Raw genomic sequence first — 23,885 nt, 5'->3', positions numbered from 1 at the left:
TCAACTTGAACATGGCAAGCTGTTCACTCAGAGAACTACTATAGTAGCAGGTAGCTCGAACTGTCGCAATACTTGCAGCATTACAAGTTACAAATCACTGACCTAAAACTAGTTTTGCCTACACTAAAACAACCCAAGCTACGAATGCAGATCCACTGCCTAAAAAAAACAGGTTGCTTTTTGCTAAATAGTGCGCAGCGACTATTTAGCCTGCTCCTACTGGTGGAAAATTGTTCACCGGCTACTCCCTTTCCACTTCAACCATTAAGGGTCCAGTCATACAAGTCAAGAGACTGGTTGGCAGGAGCCTGGCAACCACTGGTCACTCCAGCAACCATTGATTGTTAAGGTTTCTATAGGCTGCTGACAAGAGAGCAGTCAGTGGCTTGTTGGTAATAATTGGTCACTAGGGAAAAATGGGTATTTCTTAATCAGTAGGCGAGTGGTTGCTAGAGGCTGTTGCTAGTTGTGAGGTGAAATCGGCTACAGAGAGGTATACAGTGTGTAACATATTGCCAACACCTGAAAACTGTTCGAAAAGTGGTACTGAAACTGTGAAGAGTCCAATGTAAACACAAATGGATAGTCTTGGTCTTCAGAGTAAAAGTTGTGGTTTTTGGAAGATGTTGGTGTAAACGGTAAGGCACAACTTTTACTTTGAAGGGGACCACTCCCAGTGTCCAGGATGTAGTCCACTTTTTCTTTCTCAGATTCTTGGTGGTCAATTAGTGTTTTCATCTCCGTGTCTTCCATGAAAACTAAGGGCGACTGCAACAATTTGCTAGCGATGAAAGCAATCACAAAAAAGGCAACAACATCGAGGAATCACTCACCAACTGGTCAGGGAATACACAGTTCGGTGACTAGTCTCTAGGCCTATAAGTGACAACTGAAAAGCATTCTCCAATCAACTTTTAATAAATGTTATGTTTACAGCAGGTACTTAGTGTGAATTGCATGTAGTGTACAGAAGCATACAATAAGAGACAGAGCAGGTTTGTGCATTAATGGTTTTCAGCATGTGAGTTTTGCAAATGAATTATTATAAAAATCAGACTTTCACATGGGTTACATTTTCTGAACATTTTTCTAATTAATATTGATGTGATTTATGGGTTCATAATGTAACTTTGATGTTGTGTGCAAAAAATAAACAATCTAAAAATCAGAAAAATAGAGGCTACTGCCTTAAGACATCATGTCCGCAACAGTATACATTTGAGTTCCTCCAAAACTCTAAAAAACAAACATACAAAATAAAAAACGAAACAAACTGTTGTTTGTCTGAGACTCCACTGATGTGCTACAGGCTTGAAAACGCCTGTAACACGGCAGTGTGAAGATGTCACCAGAAGTGGATTTAAGTGTCTCCAACTACAAATAGGCTGCTTTTAATCACGATCGTGCGTCAGCGCAATTGAGTTAATTAAACTGAGGCCCTCTGCGCAGAGGTAAGTGTTTGCTAATGTTAACTGGTTTGACTTCACGAAGAATTTGATGAAAAGGATAAGGGCTGATTTCAATGATACTACGATTGTTCAGCCTGGAGTACTTAGGTAAGTATTGCTTGAAGGCTATGATTCAGAACTTAAATGGGGCATCCCTGAATACCCCAATCATTACAAGGCCCCATGATTGACTAGTATAGTTTTTGCATTACTGGATCATGGATTAAAGGAATACTCCACTGTTTTTTTGTAACCTCATCTATCTATCTTTACATTATAAACAGTGCAAAAAGTAGCTACTGTATATGTGCTTTGCATTGTCACAGTCAGACTTTTTCAGGAAAGCAAAAATGCTTTCAAGATTTCAGTGGAAATGCTGGCAAACTGAAGGTAACCAGCGGCACATTAGAGGTTAATCATGAATACTGACAGCCGTGTTTAATGTAGCAGAGGTGAGAAAGAGGAATATTTTCACTTGCAAGCCTTCTCATCATGTGCGAAAATGTGTGAAAACGGAAATACAGTGCATTGACCACAAATAATTTTGAAACTGGGTTTAATTTAGTCGAACAGTGGTTTTCAGTGGCCTCCAATCTGGTTTTGAGGCATTTCCACATAATAATAGAAAATACAATATTGTTACAGTATTATAAAATCATATATACTGGAGCTTTAAATTCTCTTTACTAAAGCAACTAGCAATGGAGAAAAAGTTTAAAGAACTTTAAAGGCCTTTTTCTCAACCAAATTTTGATTTTAAAAACACTAACATGTAGATAATATTTAATATCTACATTAAAATAAAATTAAAAAAAACAGTGGAGCATTCCTTTAATTAAGGGCAGGCAAATGAAATCTGTGATATGCAGCCACTGATAACAAATGGCACAGTAAATGAATGATTTACGTATAAAAAGAAGAGAAAAAGTGCCAGTGACAACCAGCTATGGCATATTTGTATTTAGGAAAAACACTAGGACCACATAAAACAATTGTCTTTTTAAAAAAGCTAATAGGACAAACCTTAAAGATACCAGCTGGCAACAAGACAAGGGGCCCACCCTTCATCATGTACCAATAAGCAAAAAGGCAATACAGGATGAAGAGCCTTAAGGGGAGGAGTGAGTGTGCTGGGCCAGTGTTTGATTTAATCTGGAATAAATTGTAGAAAGAGGGCTTATTTTAATACTAGTTACACATTGGTGGAGATCTTGTACTTAGGAGACATGTTATTATGGAACCAGATGAAACTAAAAATGACGCCCATGGTTTTGGGTATACGCTCGTCGTAGGCAAACGTCATGGCCTCGTGCAGCGGGACTTTGACCACCTCGATAAGCTCTCCCTCCTTTGGCTCACCTCCACCTGGGCTGACGCAGTTGTCATCGGACACCTCAGCGTAAAACATGGTCTGCTTGGCACCGGTTACACCGACACCCGACCTGGAGGAGAGACAAAAAATAAAAAATCTAAAAGGACATCTTCTTTCATTTTTAAACAGGGCTGAGTGTCTTGTGCTGGTGCTTCAGTATCAACACAACACGCTTAGAGACCAAAACAAAGAACTCAACAAAGTCACATATGAATTCTGTAAATCTGTCTTTCACTCTTTATAATAAAAAAAACCCCATATGGTGTAAAAACAATAAATTCTTTAGCATTTCAATAAAATATTAAATCTCTGCCGCAGGCGACAGTGCCCTCAGGTTGCCTGCTATTAGCAGAGCGCTTCAGTATACTGAGTACTTCTGTCAGAAACACCCTCATAGGTGTTATGAGGGTTAAGGTGATCCCCGTCTGTATAATGGAAGCAGCCTACACACAACAATGGTCGTAGACAACACCAACAGAGCTGGAGGTGGTGTGTAAGCTATATCAAAAGCGTCCTTATGAGAGTCATCACTCAAAGCTGTCCAGCTGCTGCTGTCTAATGTGGGACTGTTCGTCTCCTGGGTCTTTTCACTGCCGCTTCAAGCTCTACTCAGCTAATAATACATGGACAAAGATGGATGACTTGCCTAATGCTTATTTCCAGGTCACTTATATAAATTGTGCACTTTTAGTTTATAATTTCAGAACTTCCTCCAACCCCCGCGCCCCCCCAAAAAAAACAAACCATACAAAAAACCCTGCACTGTCACAAAGACTGTTAAGTAATGTTCTTATAAATCTCTCTACTTGACCACTCAAAGCGCTTTATTCAACATGCATCATTCACCCATTCATAAGAGCAATTTTTCTATGCCTTTCTAACATTCACAATCCAATGGAAGCATCAGATTGTGCATCCACTGGATTGTGAATCAATTGGAGAGCAACTTGGGGTTGGTATCCTGCCCAAAGATATTTGGGCATGCAGACTGGAGCAATCAGGGATCAAACCACCAACCTTCTGATCAGTAGGTGCTCTTCTGAGCTACTGCCAAACAGTGTTAATGCACTATTAAACCACTGTAAGGGTAATTGTCAGGCACTTTTTTCATTTTTACAGACTAAACTAGTGAAAGAGCACCAAATCACAGCAAGAAACATTCATATATAGAGCAAAGAATGATCCGACCTAAAGCCAGACTGATATATGATTTTAAGACCCATATCGATACCGATATTTAGTGATTTGAAAAAAAATACGATATAGCCTTAACACATGAAGCATAAATGGATTGGTTATGTGTATTTATGAGTCTAAAATATTATGATAATGCAGTTTAAAAATAATCTTGTTTTAGTGTCATAACTAGTGATGGACTAATCGTTTACGCTCTGCCCAACTCTCGGATGAGAGAGTTGTTGCGTTTCCAAACAAGTATTGCCAACAGGAATGTTGTAGAGTGCCCTCTGGTGGATAATCTATGTAACATCAACACCACTAGCATGGCTGTGAAGGGTGTTCCTCCTTTCTCGTCTTTATGTTTTTACATTTTTATTTATTGTCCGTTAAAGCAGATACAGATATGTCAGCTAATATTGGCTGATATATTAGCCCTGTCTACATATCAGCTGGGATATAATCTAACCTATCATGTTCACGCAGCTAGTGAAAAAATAAGTGGAAAAATGTTCATTTAGATGAGGTTAATAAACAATCATATACCAATCCAACAGTGACAGCTTTTATAGACTAAGCTCATTTTCAATGGCTGTACCTATTAGCTGAAAGAGTAAAATGGCAAACAGTTATAATATTTGCCTGGTTATTTAAGTCTTTAAAAAAAAAGTCTTCTTACTTTATTTTCCAAGTGAATTTTGAGAACTCACTTTACTCCCAGTGCTCAGGATAAGGGGAGCACTGGTTTTGCTATTCATTGGCAGATCATCACACAGGAAAATTGCACACATGATTTGACTAACACTTTCAGTCTGGCACCTTTTAAAATCCATCCATAAAGCTTTCCCAAGCCTTTCCAACAGACAGGAGTTTTTGTGTGTGTGCTCCAATAATCTACAGTATATATCATTTAAAAGTTTGAAACACTGCAAATGTAGGTTATTTCCTAGTAAATGCTGCACAAGGAAGTTCAGAATGTATAATTAAAGGAAATTATAACAAAATAGGACAATAGGAAATTAATTGTTAAGGGACAAGAAATCCAGTGGGAGTGACTAAAGTAGATAAGATACACAAGATAATGAAAAACATTGCACTGAGACTTTCCTGTGATTTGAGTTGATACTTGACAAAAGACCTTGACCTTGACCGAGTGCTCCTAACACAAACCATCAGCTGTAAATTATTTTTGAATTATGCGCAATAAACCCAAAAAACTAACCTGTAAGAAGTAATCTTCTTCAGCTTGGAAGCTGGCACATCGTAGCCACATTCTTCCAGCACCTCCTGGCGGGCGATCTCCTCCAGAGAGAGGTTAGGTTTGTCCACCAGGCCAGCGCAGAGCTCATAGGTGACCCCCGCAGAGGCAGGCAGCCACTGAGAAGAGCTCTCCCCTTCTGAGGCTGACTGGCCCTCCTGAGACTCCGTCGCGGCTTCTGCAGCACCCTCCTCGGTTTTTTCAGCAGACTTTGGTGGCTGCGTCTTGGCTTTTTCCCATTCACACATGTATACAGCTGATGGTGGGAGAAATGGAAGAAAATGCCAATACACTCGGGTAAAAAAAGCTCATTTTAACTGCAATGGCTACTTTTCAATCTTTAAACATTTATTGTCTGATAAATTCTATCGTGAGCTCAAGGTTTAAAATAAAGTCCCATTTTGCACTGCAGATAAATACTTAAAAAAAATGGCAAAACAAACGGACAAAACAAATAAATCAGTGCCCAGGTGTCCTTGAATTTAATAAACGCCAATGTGGAAAAGTCTGGTGACTACTAACAAAGGAGGCTAGGTTGCATCGTAATGGGACCTCCTGCAGTCTATTTATGAGTCTGTATTGTTACTTCCATTCATTTGAATAAAAAGTATGCACAGGATGTCCATAGGATGTATACCAAACTTAATCTAGATTGGTGAACATAATGAAATTGAATAAACTGTACTGCAGTGTTTTTGGTGTGCCACTTTGTGAACACAGAAAAAGAAAACTTACCTGGACGGAACTGTTTGACGAGGACAAAACAGTGTGAGGTGGTGTTGAAGATCAGCACAGATACACTGCAGACATTGGGGTGTGGGAGAAAGGCAGAGTTAAACAAATGTTATTCTCAAAGGACATGTTTTCTACCTGCCAAAATGACACATCACTGGTGCAGTGACGTCAAGTTCAAGAGAGCAATAAGTCAGTGGTGAACCATTTTTTAAATCCCTTGTGATGGAATCACCAGTCTAAAACATGCACAAGTCAAAGAACCCTGGATTCATGTATAAAGGTGGTCAAGCGTCGGGTCCAAACGCTGGTTTTTGCCAGTTGACAACCAATACTTAGACTTCCTGAAAACAAAAGACCGCCTGGTAAAAACTACTACTCTACCAAATTTCTTTACCTGGCACATTCTCAAAAACCAGTATAAAGCTACCATAAATAGTGACATCACAGCTGTTGCACGACACAAGCAATGTCATGACTTTAAACTTAATGCAAGATGCTACTTGGTGGGGGGGGGGGCTTCTCGTCGCTATGTCTGTGTGACTGAGGCTAAACAATCATACCTGTGTTTCATTGTGTCTGGTTTCCGTTACAATGTTCATCCACTTGAAAGTAGTTTTACTTGATTCTGCAGTTTATAATTAATCCTGGTTAATCGTCTACTGGGTCTTAGTCCTTCAGTTCATCCTCTGTCTGAAACGAGTTGTTTCAGAGACTCTCCATTTAAATAAACCTTCGTCCAATTGGTTACCCTTCACAAATGGAAGATGTGAAAAGCAGGTGTGTGGGGCTTCTGTGCAAAAAAAAAAAAAGCCATCTGCCTGAGACGCCCATGTTAAGAAAATCCACCCTTACTAACATTAAAAAGAAAGTTGGGGAAAAGAAACTGAAATATACAAAATGTTATGTAGTTCTGTGTCATTCAGGGAGACACACATCTCAGTGTTTAACAAAAATCATAACCTACAAACAAACGCAACGATCATACCCCTGACTTAACCTTTGTATTAGACATTTCCTGTTACAAAGACCTAAAAATAACATGCCACTAAAAATAAAATGGTCTGCCAAAATGAACAGTTTTCTAAAATAAGAGTCTTGCTTCACTGCTGATATTCACAATGACTCTTAACAAGCAGGATATGGAGATAAAATAGAAGGAAGGTCAGCATGATATGCTTCGCCACTGGCACCCAAAGAGCTCTATAGGCACAGGTGGGTCACCGCTCGAGTGTGTTTGTGTGTATGTGTGTGAGAGTCTGACTGTTGCTGTTTGTGGCGACTTGAGGCCTGGGGTTTGTGTTGGGAAAGCGGATGCGTCTGAGGCAGCAGGAAGCCCTGCCCTGTCTTTCCCATGGAAAGAAGGAACCAAGAGTTTGCTGGTACAACACCTAGCTGCAGCTCCTGGGCTGATACTTGGTTAATGTCTGTTTGCGTTTTAGATTTTCAGTTTTGCCTTTTCAAACATGTGTAATGTCAGCTGACTGGTTAATCCTTCTTAAAAACGGGATCATTCCCTTTTTAGTTTATTTTATTGAATCCACTACCTCATTTAACCTTCAGTGAAAACAAATGTCTAGTCCCTACAGTGTGCATTAAATCAAAGGCAAAGTAACTACAGACCTCACTTTTATTGGTACAAACGCAGATCATAGCACACACCGATTAAAAAGTCATTAAAAACACCTCTACTGTGCATACTTAAAGTTAATAAAAAAGGTAAAGGAGACTACACCAGGTAATAAATGTAGCAGCAAGCAGGCCTGTAAACTATGACAGCCATTAACTGCCATTTTTACAAATTCAAACATGCTTGCTGCTTTGTTGGGTCCTTTTTCAAAACACTTTTGTGTTCAAAATTGCAGAATTGAACTTGCACTTCCAGCAATAACAAGTTAAAATCAAAGCTGGAATTAACTGTGGGGTTAACTTATAAATCCTTATAAATTTGCATAAAATATACCATCTCATGGCCCTGAAAACAGCTTCAGAAAAAGGTCAACCATCTTTCTATTACTGATTAAAAAGCCTTTGATTCATATCTGGATCCAGTGAGCAAACTCTGCGACTTATCTATTCAGCTCCTTTCGCCATACTCCATTGTTTGCTCTCACCTTGAGAACACAGAACAGCCATTTTCACCTCCTCCCTTGCATCTTTCTAGAGCTTCTTTTTCACACTGATATTGCTGAAGCTGATTGCAGATATACACGAGAAGACTGCGCTGTAGGGCAATATCACCTCACAAGACACAAGTGAGGAGGATGTAGACAAAAAGTGGGTCACAGGCCTGAGGCATTGGAGCTGTCCCTTGTGGCAAGTCATGGTTTTATAGTGCTGTTACACACCATTACTGCTCTTCTACTGCTTCCTGGTGAAAAAAAGGAGCTCTAACAGTTAAACCAAGAAGCAGGCTAAACAGACACTCAGGACTTTTCATGCACGGTTAAGCTTTCTCTCTGGGGCATCTGGCTGAACAGCGGGAAATCTGGGTTAAGGCAGACGTATGAGACGCAGGACTAAGGTGACTACTGGTAGAAAGCTTATGGTTTAAGGATATTATTATTTGGCCCAAGTCCCACTAGAAAAAAAAAAATGGGTTAAAGGCTACACAATCCATCTTCTGCTGTCAGATCGGAGCCAAGGACATAACCACATCCCTTCTTTCATTTACCAGCTTTGGTTTAAATGAGTCAAGTGTCGTAATATTAAATTTTTTAAATGTTTTTTTAAATGAATTATAAGATGCAAATTCTTTATTGATATAAACAGAGCCACATTACGAACTAATAAAACTTACAGCAAGCTAAAATGCATTAGAACAAACAAACAAACAAGGGTTTAACACAGTAATCATTTTATTTTTATCTTTGCCTTTCTGTTGCCTCTGGGCGTCTTTTATTCTCAGATTCATTATGTGAAGCTTTCTGTTATAAATAAGGACTACAAACCAATAAGAATGGCACCTGTGCAATGAGAAACCTCCTATTTCCAAAGGTTTATCAGCAAGCATCTTAATACACATATATAAAAACAGGCAAAGAAGGACATGAAGCTGATGTCCCATAAGTATGAATGATCTAAATTATAGTTTAGAGTGTAGTTTTTATGTTTGTCTTGTTTGGAAAACCATTTCCACGCAGTCAAGTGTGATTTTACAGTCAGGTAGCTTTTCTCAGAAGGCAATATGCAAACTTCAGTTAGCTTTGTAAAGTTTTAACGCTCTCCAAGCTCTATAGAAATAGCAGTTTCTTAAATAAGTTAAAGAGGTAAAACTATATACTCTTCAGATACTAATTCTGTTAAAAATGTTGCAGAGTTTGTTGTCATCCATGACTCACCTATAAAGTAATTTGTGCTGTTGTGTCTGAATGTGTCCCATGGAAGAGCAATTCAGTTTCATGTGTTTTTGTAGTTTTCAGGTCAAACCCTGCTTGTGCAAACAAAGTAAGCACTTGCTCTAGATAAGTGGCAGCTAATGAAGCATGTACTTCCAGAATCTTTGGCTCCTGCATTGACGATCTGCACCTCTAAGTCAAAAGCCACTGAACATTTTACAGTCAACTGTCGTATTTACACTGAGAGTAAATTGTTCCCCTTGTGCAGAGTTAAGTACTATATCTAAGGCAATATCCACACACGGAGCTATTAGCAGTTGTGTGGCAATCAGAGCCCATAGAATATCAATTACATTGAGCAATTTCAAGTGACAACGGGAGAAATAACCCCCGGGCAAAACGATATGGACAGGTACAGAGGTAAATTTTTCCCATCTTAGAGCAATCGAAGTGACTACCAATGAGAGCAAAGGATATGCAGCAGTCGATTGAAAAACACATGGGTGGCAAATGCATTAAAGGCTTAACAAGGCAAATAGAGCCTGGAATGTCCAGTAGCAACCAACTGTCACAATATTTAAATATTGACAGGCCTTAAGAGGTGAGGCCTGTCCAACAAGAAGATGAATCCATAACATGTGGAATACATGTGAATAGGTGGATAATCCACATAGTGAGGGAAAACCCTTGGGATCCTTCAGAAGAAGCTAAAAGCAAAGACTGTGAACCAGATACACCCTGAAACATCATGAAATATCATGAAAACCCAGGTTATCAGTTAACCTTACAGTTTAATTGTATTTATTTATGCAGTACTGTCAAGACCTTTTAATAATCTTGGTAAATGAAATTTCTATTAACTACTGTAATTTCCCCAGGAGGCCACTTATCAAATAACCGCAAATCTTGGTAAATGTGCATGCTTATGAAGCAGATGAATAACTGTGCACGTCGCCACAAACTCATCTTCATAAGAATTTTAGAAACAAGCTGAAAAAAATGTATTCAATAACGCATCTCATAGCATTCTGACTACAGTCTCTTCTAGTCTAATGTTGCCTTTGATAAAAAAAAATCTGTCTTTCAAATCTTTGACTAGTTCTTCTGAAAGACAACATCCTGCTGAGAAGAAAATGCTATGCACACTTGCACAAAAATGCAAAACAATCCAGGGTCTATTTGATATATGCCCCACGGGGAATAACCCGTTTCGCAATATCCACATGGGGTAGAGAAATGCAGGTTTGGGTTTACTGCTTCTTCCCTCTGTGGCACTATTTTTCAGAAGAACTTCTCTTTGGGGTCATTAGGAGAACAAAATGGGGCTGAAATAACCCGAGACTTACCTCAGGGCATTATGGCAGAATGCGAGTTGGAATTACGGCTTTGACGCAAATGTGTGATATTTCTCTTACAGAGCCCCACTAAAGTTCAGACATTTATTGCCACTTTCCCTGTATAATTGCATGGCACTGCTTTCTTCAAAACAAGGTGTGTTAAGGTTGACGATCCTCCAAATACAATGCATTTTTAAGAGAAACCAGATCATTGTGGTGTAAAAATACCAGAGAAGTCAGATGAGAGGAAATTGGTTTGGATGTTCAGGAGCAATCTAGGAACCAATAAGGCTTAAGCCTACCATGGTCTGGAAACTGCCGTTTTACATAGCCAGAATGACAAGAGGTATGTGTGGAAGACTAAAGGCTTTTAAACTTAAGTACACTGGACCGACTGCCAAGCATGGTGGTGGTAGCATCTTGCTCTGAGGTTGTTTTACTGCCTGTAGTACTGATACACTGCATAAGTGGATGTAATAATCAAAAACGAGAACTACCTCCAAATTCTTAAAGCTTTACTCAACAGTTAGACAACTGAAACTTGCACACAACTGGAATGATGCTAAACACACATCAAAACAGGTTTTGGAATGAATAAAGCAATCTAACATTAAACTTCGGAAATGGAATCCCAAAACTGAGTCTATCCCAGTGACGTTAAAAATGTTATTGCTCCGACTTGTGAAATTATGAATTCTTATAAAGCAACAAATCTTGTCATGATCTAAAGAAACCTGAGAACCAGTAAGAACCAAAGTCATTGACATCTATCAGTCTGGAAAGGATTACAAAGCTATTTTTAAGGCTTTGGGACTCAGGCAAACCACAGTGAGAGCCATTATCGACAAATGGAAAAAAACTGCCAATAATGAGAAAACTTCTGAGCACAGCTTTATGTTTAAAACAAGCTCTCGAGATTGAATAACCTCTCCTGACATAAACATGTATGTTATACAATTTCTCAACAATAACAATGCTGTGTGTCAAGGTCTCATTTCAGGCTACATTAATGTTTTCTTACCTCTTCTGTGTAGTCTGGTATTATTTATTAGCCATTTAGTTTGCCAATAAGATGTATTGAGTAAATATACATGCAAGTAAAGGACAGGAGCAGTAAAAGTAAATTGAAAGTGTTTTTTACCTGTCATGGGTCCGCATGAAGTCCCACGATTTCTTTGTACCATTCTGCGTAGAAATAAGATGACAATAAAACACCATAAATTAAAAAAAGTATGATCTCATAGTAATTCTCAAACACTGCTGGGTTCCAGCTGCATCAATCAAAGTGTTTAAAAAGATAAAGAGTGCCTACAGTTTGCAATCAGTGTATTATAACCTGTTTTATTTCATATGACTTGCATGACAAGATATCAAATCCCCTCTCATTTGGTTAACAAGAATATTTGCTGCACAATTAATGTTGTCTTATTGAAAAAAGTGCACCCAATAAAAACATCTGCAGATGCAAAGCAAAAGAAAAGCACCACGAAAAACGTGTTTTCTTTTTATGCCTTGCAATTGCCTCACAATTGCAGAGAGAGATTCCCGATAACTAAACAATAAAACCCTTAAGTGACAGAAGTTGTTGTGTTTGAAAGCCCTGTGGACACATCAGCACATTGGCATAACAGGCAGCTTCACTCTTTCAGTAAATTTCCATCTGTATAATTATGATCAAGCTGCAAAGGAGGTGTGTTACCCACACAAAAGACAGACAAAAATATTCCAGAAATCACAGGGCTTCAATTTATAGCTTGTGACACATGCATTGTCTGGCATGTGACTCTCATCTGTAAAATGATGAGCTAACATCCTGAAAGTTTGGTTTCCTTTCTTTTACATTATTTTCATTAAAAATGGCTGGAAAAGATTTTAGGAGTTTGTTCCGAAATGTATAAAGCCAAATTTGTTCAATGGAAAGCTACATGCTCTAAGCTTTGCTGCTTTTTGAAAATATAAAAACTGGCATATCCACTTCTTTTAGCATGTATTGGCCAATACATGTCATTGCTTCAATCAACTGAATTCCTAAAGCTACATTTAGCTACATGGGTCAAAATGTCAGGATAAGGCTCAAGGTCAACCTGCTTTCTACATACAGCAAGGCCAGTGTAAAGCTAGCATGACCTAATGCTACAATACTCAAGGTGAAATAATACCAAAATGTTTGTCTATTTCCAGCATTTACTCAGCCAATACAGTGGCACTGAAGAATAAGTCGGGCAGATGAAAACAACATTCATCAAAGCTATAATTACATGAGTAATGGAAAACAGCGTTTTTTCGTCTGTTTTCCGAAAACAGCTGAAAAAGCAGGAGTAACTTCCAAAGAAAAGGTGTGCCAAGCTTATAGGATCATTACCAAGAAGACCTGAGGCCATCATTGCTGCCAAAGGTTGACTTCTTACTTGTCATTTAAATAATTGGTTCATGTACCATCAACAAGCTCTCCCTGTGTGAAATAACCACATTAACCTAGCATATTCCTATCTCTGCATCCAGTGCTGTTTAAATATGGTAAAGTTGGCCTACATTTTCTATGCCTGAAGAAATATGGCCTTGATTCAAATTTAGGCTGCACCTCCTCTCCACCTACGAGCTCTTTCAAACGCAGGGATGACAGTTTTACTAGAACAGGCTTATCCCAGCTACAACACACGGTGTGTTAGTGAGCTGTTTTCAGTACCACCCAAGAAAAAGGGAGGTGGTACGGCTAATTTCACTGATTCAATCAGACAACATAACTGCTGTTGTAGCAACATGATTTGTGGTTAAAGCTGCAATATGGAATTTAAAGATTTCTATCTGAAAGGGAAAAGTTTAATCACAACTACTTGATTGTGTGGAAGTTAATTTCCTTTCAAAGCATGTTCCACAAACAAAATCAGCCCAAAAAAAAAAAAAGAAGAAAGAAATGAGAACGGCAAGCTTGGAAGGAAGGAAGAGGCTTTATTTAGCACCCATATTATCAGTTACTCATTTCTTTTTTTTTTTTAAAGTTCATTCATTCATTCAGGGTTTCATCTGTAGCGTAGTAACTAAATGGCTGGGGCCTTTCTGTATAGAATTTTCATGTTCTGTGGGTGCTCTGGTTTCCTCCCATATTCCAAATAGATGCAGTTAGTGAGGTTAGGTTAACTGGTTATTCCAAATTGCCCATAGGTATGAATGTGAGCACATGTGGTTCTCTGTCTGTGTTAGCCCTGTGATAAAATGGCGACCTGTCCGGGTGTTCCTTGTGACCCTAAATGGGATAAAGCGGAAGAAAAAAGATGGATGACTGAATGAAAACAATGCCTTAGATCCCAGTCTCTCCATCCTACAAACTGGTCAGTGACTCTCTGGGAACTACAAATCCCTTGAGATAAAATGTATATTCCTTCACCAAATGGCAAGTGACTGCTGGAACTAACCAGGTATAATTAATCATAAAGAGGTATACGGATTTCACCAAAAAACAAACAAACAAACAAACAAAATAGCAATACGACTCAAAACTATGATATTTACAAGACCAAAAAAAACTCACATTTTAGGAGACAGTTCTGTCTTATGTTGATTACTTTTGCTTGATAAATATTTTGAAGACAAGTGAATATCATAATTTGCGCTGTACAATAGCTGTGTTACTACATTACTATCCCCTCTGTAAATCTGCGTCTAAGCAAAGGAACTAAAATGCACATCAACAAAATGCAAGCTACTGCAAGAACACGGCATCCAGCGCATGATGTAAGAGGTCATAGTCACATGACCTTAGCATGAAGCCAAGCCAGGATAATTCTGTTCATGCACCATTAACTGTCCTGATTTGGTGTGAAATGGAAGCATAAAACATTTATGTTCATTTATTTGGCTCCACAAGTAAAAGACTGCCCACTTACATATGCAATTTTACTGCATACTTTTATTTTAAAGCTGAGATAGCAACACTCAGTGATTAACTGAAGGCATTTTCTGTGTCAAATAAGAGAGGAATTCCTGTCAAAAGATCATGAAAGAGTGAAAAAGTCACTGCAATGAAGTCACTCAGAAATGCTGTAAATAAAAATACATTTTTACTCCAATTGCAGTGACTAAAAAAAGAAAAAAAAGATAGAACAATGAGAGTCATACATAATCTCATGTTCAGCCATTATTAAAGGCCTGATATTATGTGATTAAAACACTGCAGACATGCTGCGGGTGTAATTACTCACTAAATCCTTCCATGTCAGAAATTGGTATATGTGTTTTACATGCCATCATATGAAACCAAGCCCTTTCACTTCTCCTTATGAAAGCAAAGCTGGTATGGTGATGGAGTGTGTGATAAATCATTTTGTCATGACTGAGGTAGGGATGCACGTCTCGTAGCTTGTTGCTTTATAAAAATGCTTGGCTCTGGAAAATGCTCTGCTGAGGCGGAGTATTTTTGCCATCACTGAACGTATTACATGGAAATTGCAGGGTATTTGCATAAGTAAATGGTTACAAATGCATGCACTAGGGCCCCTAAACCCATCCATGTTGTTCAGAACTGAGCCTTTGTCAAACTGAGGCTATACATTGCATTGCTGTACAGCAGACACATTAAAATATACAATAGAGCTATACTTTGAGATAAAATGGCATAATCCAGTCCTCCAGCTACGGCAGGTTATGGTTAAAGTGGCCCTACAGCCAAGTACAAAAACAAGATCTATCACAGGACCAGAGCCTCTGTGTGAAGGCAGCTGAATAATCTCGAGAACCCCCAGAACAACCTGATCAACCTCCCGGTACAGAAACACAAAACAAGAAGAATCTGAGCAAGATTTTAAGACAGAGACTGAACCTTCAGAAGAAAACCTTCAGATCTTTTGGAACAAATGCTAAAAGGAGTCAAAAATGCTTAGGTGGTCAATAATGCATCTAAAGGCTTCTGAATTTGCTCAGTGCAGAAGAAATGTGCAGGAAAGGTGCACCATCAGTTCAGAGTAAGCTGCAACTACTATACAGACATTTCTGGTAACAACACAAACTCAAGGTTATGAAACAGTGAGGATAAAAATAACATCCAAGAAGGTCTTTCTATTTAAAAAAGCAAAAAAGAACAAAAGTCATCTGGATTTCAAGATTAAAGAAATACCTTAATGTTGTCAGCAATTTCAGACAGCACCACAAAGAGACTAGCAAACACCTCGAATAGGGTTTGTTTACAGTACATCACCATTAATTGGCCATGATTACTGTTAAAAACACTGTAGATACAACACATTTATCTTCCAGCAGTGACCTACTACATAAGGTAAAACTGCACCGCATGAATGTGTCAGCGCACACACATTCCCTCTTTAGTCTCCTGTCACCACTCACAGATGGCGGGGTTCCCCTCATTACTCAGGCCACTTGCTGAGAGAGGGGAGGCGGGGACAGCTTGAATGGCCCAGGGGAGATGGAGAATCATGGCCGACACAGATTACGACAGAGAGATTAGCCCACGGGGGGAAAGAGAGAGACACAGGCAGAGAAAGAAAGAGAGAGAGCAAGGCAAGCAGAAGCAGGCTACACAGGACCTTGAAATTAATGTGGTCCCTCTGGCTTTGGCCATCCGAAATGACAGGCTCGTACGTGAATGGCTGTTGTAGGGAGGGATGTATGGTCTTGATCTTTTAGGTGCTTAAAGTCTAATAACCATCACACACACACACACACACACACACACCTTCTATGCTGACTATAAAGCAGACAGCTGCAGCAAGAATAAAAAAAATTAACTACCATCCTCAAATACAATAGCTCCCTTTGAGTCTCATCATGCGCGCTCCAGTTTTTTTCCTGGTTTCATTTATAGTCTCTCTGTTTGACCCTGCTGTCTCGACAAAGGCAGCAGGACTATCATTACAACGGTCAACGTGTTTTAAAAGTAACAAAAAGCATCTACACGTGCAGGGGGGGGAAAAACCAGCATGTGCAGTTTCTTCTCAAGGACGCAGTTTCCAAGTACAAACTGACTGTGTCCTCCAGTGAAATCCACAGAGAGTATATAAACCTCAAATCAAGGCCAGTATACATCAGTGCCATCACCAAACTGAACTTCAAACCTCCTGCCTGGTCTGTACCATACACACACTGAGCCATATTATTTTGTTTAGATACTTCCATTAAAAATGTTCCAAAAGGTACAAACACCACGAACAAGGTTGAGTAGTCCAAGTCAGTGATACGAATTAGCAGACAAGAGGCTAAAGCAGTCACAACCGCCGTGTTCCTAACTCTAAGCCTCACCAGACACAAAAGTAGTACCATAAAGCAAGCACAATACGTCATTCTTCTTGAAACAGGAGCTTTACTGACCTCTCAAAATTCCTTATAAAGTGTTGTGAATGTCAACTACTTCAGCTGCTACTGAAGGAAGGGTTGTCTGCCAATCTGTCTCCAGCACTACTGTTTGAAGTTGTATGCCAACTGCAGGAGGCAAGACAGCACTGTTGGTATCAATACTGTTGCAACTGAGTATCCAATAGTAACATTTTTAGTACTGATTAATATTTCAGTATTGATGTATTTTTTTTTTTTTTTGACAACTCTGGTGGATTTTAGTTAGTTTCTGGAACTTATTCACAGGGGAACAAAAACTAGATGCTCTCTCTGGATCAACTAAACTGACCATAGTGCACCAACGTTCTATCTTCTGTCATCATTAGCCTAAATTGAGTCTAAATGAACATAACATAGTGCTTATGTTAAGGACATAGTGTTTTCAGTGAAAGAAAAGTTTCGTAGAGTATCGAAGAAATCAAATACTTTAACGCATTTATCTCATGGCAAACCTGTAAAATCAAATTTTGAAATAATTACAATTGATGGAACCGTTATTCATTAAATCTAGACTGTTTAAACTGTGATAACCCGTGTTGTTATTGTGTTGTGAACAAATAATTTTAATAATTATATCCTCCTGGAACTGTGCCCTTATTTATAAGCAGATAATCACTATGGCAATCAGTTAACTGCTGTGATTCAAGCACGAGCAGATAAATAACCATTCACGTAAGAAAATGTGCGCTTCAAGATCATAAAGATCTCATATTCATTCACTGGCTGAAAGACGCACAAGGTACATAATTCTAGATGAATAATTCAAATCATTATAATGAATAAATAGAAGGTAATTATCTCGCTCTAAGCACCGACTCGTGATTCGCTGTCAGCACGAGGCGACAAACATAAGAGGGGTTTCCCAGAGTCAACAGAGCACAATCACCTGCTTTGGAGAAAGCACCAATAAACACTAATGATGCAGAGAGTCTCTTATGCATGACATTATGTACTTTTGGAGTGTGTTGCTGTGAGTGTGAGTAGATTTCTGTTAATGGCCAATAGCAAAAGCTGAAGATGTACAGATGAACATAAAAGGATTGTGGGAGAGATGCTCCCTCGGCATGACTGAAAAGCCTTTGTGGGGAGTCTCTGAACAGCCCCTCCTGACGTGCAAGGCAGAAATGATGAGAATGAAAGAGAAGGCAGGACAGAGAGAGAAACACAGAGGGTCCACCCGTCATCTCTTTTGTTGTCCATCTGCTGTCTTTAGCCGTTCCACCATCCTCTTGACAGGCTTAACCTTCCCCCTCTGCTGTCACAGGTGTGTACCCCAAATGGGACAAACTCCCAAAAAGGGTACCATGGTACTTGAGTTTTTGGATTACACTGAAAACAACAATACAAAAAAGAAGCTTCCATACATGTAAACCACAATTTGTCACTGCAAGTACCAATTAAAAGCCCTTTTTTCTCATTTGTTTCCAAAACAAAATATACAAAAGAGTCTTTTTTGGCATGTACTAATTACATGAAACAGATGTCATTAACGTGCTCTTATAATCTACTGTGTAAGTAATGCAGCAGCTCCTAAGTTTTAAGAATGAGTTCAGCACCACAGTCACTATCCAGGTTTTACACAACCATATCCATAGCCCAGCAACAGAGAAACTGCACAAATATTTTGAAACCTAAAAATAAATTCATCCTGGACTGCCGCCCATGTTTGGGTAAGGAAGCACTTCTCACTTTGCAAGGAGACCATCGGGACACAGTCATCACACTTTGCTTTTAGTGGGAGGACAATTTTTATAGTAAATTATTAATGGCTAACCTAAAAAAAGTCAATCAAAGTTCATTGGCGGGGACACTTTCGGAAGCCCAGACCTTCTCATATTTAAGATGCATATATAAAGCAGTGCAGTGAGGTAAACGATGAAAATGAATATCAGATTTTGGTCAGAGATAATCAGCACTGCCTAAATTATTTTACCACCACCTGGATAAGAAGCTAAAGGTGGATAGATCATAGATAGATGCTGGCATGGATGGATGAATAGTGACTAAAACTGCACCCGCAAGCCCCTGAGACACCTATGTCCTTGGATAATAAATATTATCGACCTACAAGACAATTGACTCTGCACAAGAAGCGCTGCAAAAGCAAGGACGTGTTTGAAACGATTAAGTCATATTTACACCTGAATGCTAACTAGGAATAACAAAGTCTAGTTAGAAAAAATGAATCCCATCAACATGAGCATAAACATTTTTCCCCTCTTTTAGGTGACTTGGAGATTAGCACTTGCTATTTCAACCTCACTGAACTGCATTGCATTCATATTCAGAAAAATGTGAGATAACTGTGGCACTATGATCTGAGTCACAGCGTGACTAAATGAATGACTGAATGAATAATTTGTAACTGATAGGAAGAAACAGTGAATATCATTATGGCACTGACAAAGAAACCAAATTTTATTGGGGATGGGAATCAAAACCAGTTCACAAGCTTATCAGTTCATTTCATCAGTGTACGCTACATCTCTCAAAACAATCAAACTCAGAGGAGTAGCTTTCCTTTTGCAAATACTTTTTTTCTCCTGTTTTTTCCCATGTGTTCAGGTGCAGTGAAAGTAACAACTGCAGTGCTTCTAAAAAAGTTAAGTAGGCTTATTTTTTTCCACACCTAAAATTGATGATGAGCCACTAAGAGAGTCCGTAAAAATACCTACAAGCAGAATTAGTAATCACATTAGCAAAAAATATACTGACTTATTTTCTATTCATCCTCACTAAGGAAACTTATTGGGCATGGTCAGTAACAGTCCAATCTTACTGATTACAGTCTTCCTCTTTTCCTCTTACCTGGTAGCTCTATATTCAACATCCTTTGTTCAATATATACTCACTATCCCTCCTCTGCACACCTCCAAACAATCTCAACCTTTCCTCTCTGCATCTCTTAATAATGCTGACTCAAATTGCTTGATAACTGAAAAACCAAATTTAGGTACTCAAAATAACTGGGTAAGCCTTATTAAACTAAAGCGTTTGAATATAAAGGCACATCTACTATGGTTTATATTTAAGACAGGAGCATGACGTTGATACTAACAAAAAGACTTATAGTTATATTTTCTTAATTGAAACTTAATGCAAAAGAGTGATGCTGATCTGAGGTAGGAGCATGTTTCTCTGCACAATGTTCTGTCCATGATCTGCACATTTTTGGAGGTCAATAAAACACAAACACACGCATAACACTTTAAATCCCGAAAGGATATGAAAAGGAAAAACTACTCAGTGTCGCTCAAACACAAGCCTGGGCAACTTAGCTCTCTACACATCTGAACTTTCAAAACCTTCGACCTTACTAGACCCACCAGACTGGGTCACTTTGACAGCTGAGATCAACAAGTCTCGCCTGTCTTTACAGTGCAAATAGCGCGAAAAAAACCCCTCTCTTTTCACGTTAAAAAGACCAACTCGAGCCATCTACATCTCCTCGCTCTAATATAAAGCATGTGCCTCTGTTAAACCATGAAAAAAACCCTCTGCAGTAGCAGCAGGCTACCGTTAGCATGGTAGCTCATAGCTCCCTGTTAGCTTAGCTGTCTCGTAAAACACAGAGGTAACTGCGTTTCAAACCAGACCAAATACAGACCTCTTTAGGTCGTCGTGGTGCATGTAATGCCAATTTTTGCTGTCAGTGATTGTGTTTAAGGTCGGCTTAGCCTTCATGTTATGCTAAAAAAAAATGAATGGGGGTGGGGGGGGTTGGGTTAGCCTACATCATCCAACAGCATCTACTAGCCGTTATTACTCAATAATAACTCACCTGGCTATAGTGCACCCTGAACGGCTTTAGATAGTCAGACTCTGTGCACGGAACCACTTCAATGTTGTTAATCTCTTCCATAGTTTACACTTGGAGCTTAGATTTGGAGGCTCACCGCTGTTGTCTGTCACCCGCACACTAACTGACAGTGAAGGAATGCCTACGGAAGCCGGGAAAGGACATGAGACTTGGCAGTAAGGGAACAACAAAGGGGGGGAGTGAAATGAATGGCGTTAAATTTATATAACAATATAAATATATGTGAAATAAAGAAGAAAAGAACAATGTTTTATTGTTGCATCATCTTAGCCCCAGTTATCTTTAAATGATTAGTCTAGATTAACCTAAAGAGCCAAGGACAATGCAATATTGCACACTATACATTCTATGTCACTCACCAGTGCTGCCCATAATACTAGGATAAAGGATGTAGCTATCTTCTGATACCTGTTAGATGGCAAGACAATGTACTTTGTGCAAAGGGAAACGTGGTGGCTGATGACTGAAACCAATGAAAATGCAACAGCCTGCAGTTGTCAGCTTTTCAAAGCCAGCTACAGCAGTCAAACCATCTAAGGCTTCACTCACGCAGGCCTAGAGACTGTTCTGACAGCATCTGATTGCTAGGGAAAAATCTGTATTCTCTGACTGGTTGGCTCTCATAAGGTGACTGCGTTACAAAAAAGGCTACTGTAACAAAAACCTCAAAAAGCTCTTCCGTTCTCCTAACCCTGACTTGTACATTCTGTAACTCCATGCATACATCACCGCTGACAACCATATCCAGGATGTTAAATCCAGTCAGTCAAAACCACATGAGGTTCTACCCTATATTGACTGTTCATTTATCCCACCTAATAATACCACTTGGGTCAGTTCAGCACAGAACCCAAGGTTAACAGCGTTAAGTTAACTGCCTTTTGATCTGTGTGGATAGTTTTCCTCTGTGCTGGGTGAATTTTCCTTTTTTCATTACTCAGTCATGGATTTGAGCCCACTTTGATTGGCAGATGTTCTAAGACAGGCAGCTGTAGCTGATATGTGTCTGGAAGACAAACTATTACAGTACTGTTTATGTCTGTCCATCACCTGTACACCCTTTTTTCCTTTCTCTTTCTTTTGCTACTTGGGGGATTTTTCCTTATCTAAATCAAGACTGTGAACACAGAGGGTATTTTATGCTGCAAAGATTTCTGTAAAGTCTCTTGAGGCCTTGTGCCTTGTGATATTGGGCCATACAAATAAAAGTTACTTTATCCTGTGAAAGATCACAAGAGTCCCGAGTGCTATTATCGTAACACAGACACCAATTTATTGCTGTAAATAAACCTGCTGGCAACTTTTGACATGTGAGTAAAATGTGAGCACTTGAATTAAACCCATAAGACATGAAGATAGGCTATGTTATTATAAGTCTTCTACAATTTTACTTGAACAGGTTTGAGCTTGTCATAAAACCCTGATCAGTACTAACAGGCTTCAAATAGGGTAACCAGCTGCTGATTGGACCCATAGCTGTAGCTTTCTACCAGCTATGAGCGGCCATGCAAGCCAGGACATGGTGGTACTCTGCCTTTATTATAAAGCTGGCATTCCGTTAATTCGTTCCCCTTTGCCTGCCTATTAGATGTCTTCACGAGGGAAAGACTTTCTAAAAAAAGGGAAAAAAGGCAAAGTATGCAGGAAAAAATATTTGGATTGTACCTATATATCTACAAAGATTAAGCTAAGAATTAAACAGAAGAAGGGTTATGCTGTGTGTCAGTCTGCAGTCATGGGTCACATAAAGGTGGCATAGCTATTACCAACAGTCTCAAATTAGTACTGCATTATTCACAGGCCGCAGCATGACTTATGTTATTGTCTGGCATTTTTTGCCAGAGGAAGCTGAAAGTAGTTCACTATTTTAATCTATCTAATGAAAGAGGGTTCCTGTACCTTCATATTTTTATACATGGTCCGTTCATCCATCTATCTTCTTCTCTTTATCCAATGCACGGTGGCAGGCGGGCTGAGCCTATCCTAGCTATCATGGGGCAAGAGGCGGTGCACAACCTGGAATGGTTGCAAATCTGTTCCTGGACTAACATAGAGAGACAGACAACTCTTTGTGTTCAAATATGGCCTTAAATATATTTCATGTACTAAAAATGGCATTGCATATTCTCTTTATGCAAGATTACGCCACTGATTAACACATACTGTAAAAAGTGCAAGGTTGATTTTCAAACTGCTATTAAATAGTCTTCACTGTCTTCATTGGTAAATATAAGCCTTTGAAATGTAACCGCAATGCCCTGAAAAAGTGAGAAAATTTACACTTTAGATTTGAAACATAAAAGAAAGGTTTGGTATTTTATGGGTTTCTGTTGCTCAGACTGGTGCATAAAGTGCTTTTTGAAAGTCATAGGAACTTTGAAGTCTTATTCATCCTTCTTAAAGTCATTCTGTTATATAACAACAGCCACAGGTCCATTTTGTGTGAACCAGAGGCCAGGTATGCTGTGGCATTTGGGCTACATCTGAACCACAATACTTGCATTGACCCATGACAAGCCTTCTTTACAACATCTGGACCACATCTGGCCCCCCTCAGCATTAGCAAGTGCAGTAAGTGAGTCATTAGTGCCAGAAAGTAACCCAGATTCAGCCAAAATGTGTCCGTTCTCTGGGCCTGGCTATAGCTTTGACTGCTTGATTCACCAGAATGTTAAACTATTGCTTTTACAGCACATTTAGGTACTTGCTAGTCAATTTCCATGCTCCAGCCTTCTGCTTTGAGCTTAGCTATTGGAGTGACCCTTTTGCGGGATGGGGGGACTCTTAAAACCTCCACTCAACTTATTTTTGGATGAAACATGAAGACAAGTCCATCCTCCTCGCTGTGCTGAGTAATGAATAAGAGATAGGCTCTTTCTCACCAACGCTGCCTGTGAGGGCGAGGCAGCATGATGTCACCCTCTCACATCAATAACAGCCTTATAATGGAAAACAATCTGCACAGCTCCAATCTCGATGGGGCTGACTTCCTCCAACAAATGAGCACCAGTCCTCCGCCCACTACACAAGGGCAGGACGTAACACTTTTGCAAACTGATTTA

The 23,885-nt window shown here is 39.3% G+C and overlaps 1 protein-coding gene across 1 annotated transcript; it reads right to left on the bottom strand.

Annotated features, from left to right (window-relative positions):
* Positions 1-899: 899 nt before the first annotated feature.
* nudt14 (nudix (nucleoside diphosphate linked moiety X)-type motif 14) lies at positions 900-20,971 on the bottom strand. The gene is made up of 5 exons (XM_085246955.1): positions 20,785-20,971; positions 11,803-11,846; positions 5,990-6,054; positions 5,219-5,510; positions 900-2,890 (listed from the first exon to the last, which is right to left on the bottom strand). Exons 1-5 carry the CDS (start codon positions 20,863-20,865, stop codon positions 2,641-2,643), a joined length of 732 nt encoding a protein of 243 aa, XP_085103081.1. The 5' UTR covers positions 20,866-20,971; the 3' UTR covers positions 900-2,640.
* Positions 20,972-23,885: the final 2,914 nt, after the last annotated feature.

This window comes from Mchenga conophoros, linkage group LG15 (assembly GCF_057382185.1).
Source record: "Mchenga conophoros isolate Kocher_MC1m ecotype Shallow Benthic linkage group LG15, M_conophoros_male_GT1.1, whole genome shotgun sequence".
Lineage (NCBI taxonomy): Eukaryota > Metazoa > Chordata > Actinopteri > Cichliformes > Cichlidae > Mchenga > Mchenga conophoros.
The sequence above is the reverse complement of the archived record's forward strand: the minus strand, read 5'-3'. Positions and strand labels throughout refer to the sequence as shown.

Excerpts from the sequence above, each read along its gene's own strand:
- nudt14 (XM_085246955.1), bottom strand. The coding sequence starts at position 20,865 with ATGGAAGAGATTAACAACATTGAAGTGGTTCCGTGCACAGAGTCTGAC. Across the intron at positions 11,847-20,784 it reads TCAGGGTGCACTATAGCCAG|AATGGTACAAAGAAATCGTG; the intron begins GTGAGTTATTAT and ends ATTTCTACGCAG. Across the intron at positions 5,511-5,989 it reads CGTCAAACAGTTCCGTCCAG|CTGTATACATGTGTGAATGG; the intron begins GTAAGTTTTCTT and ends TCCCACCATCAG.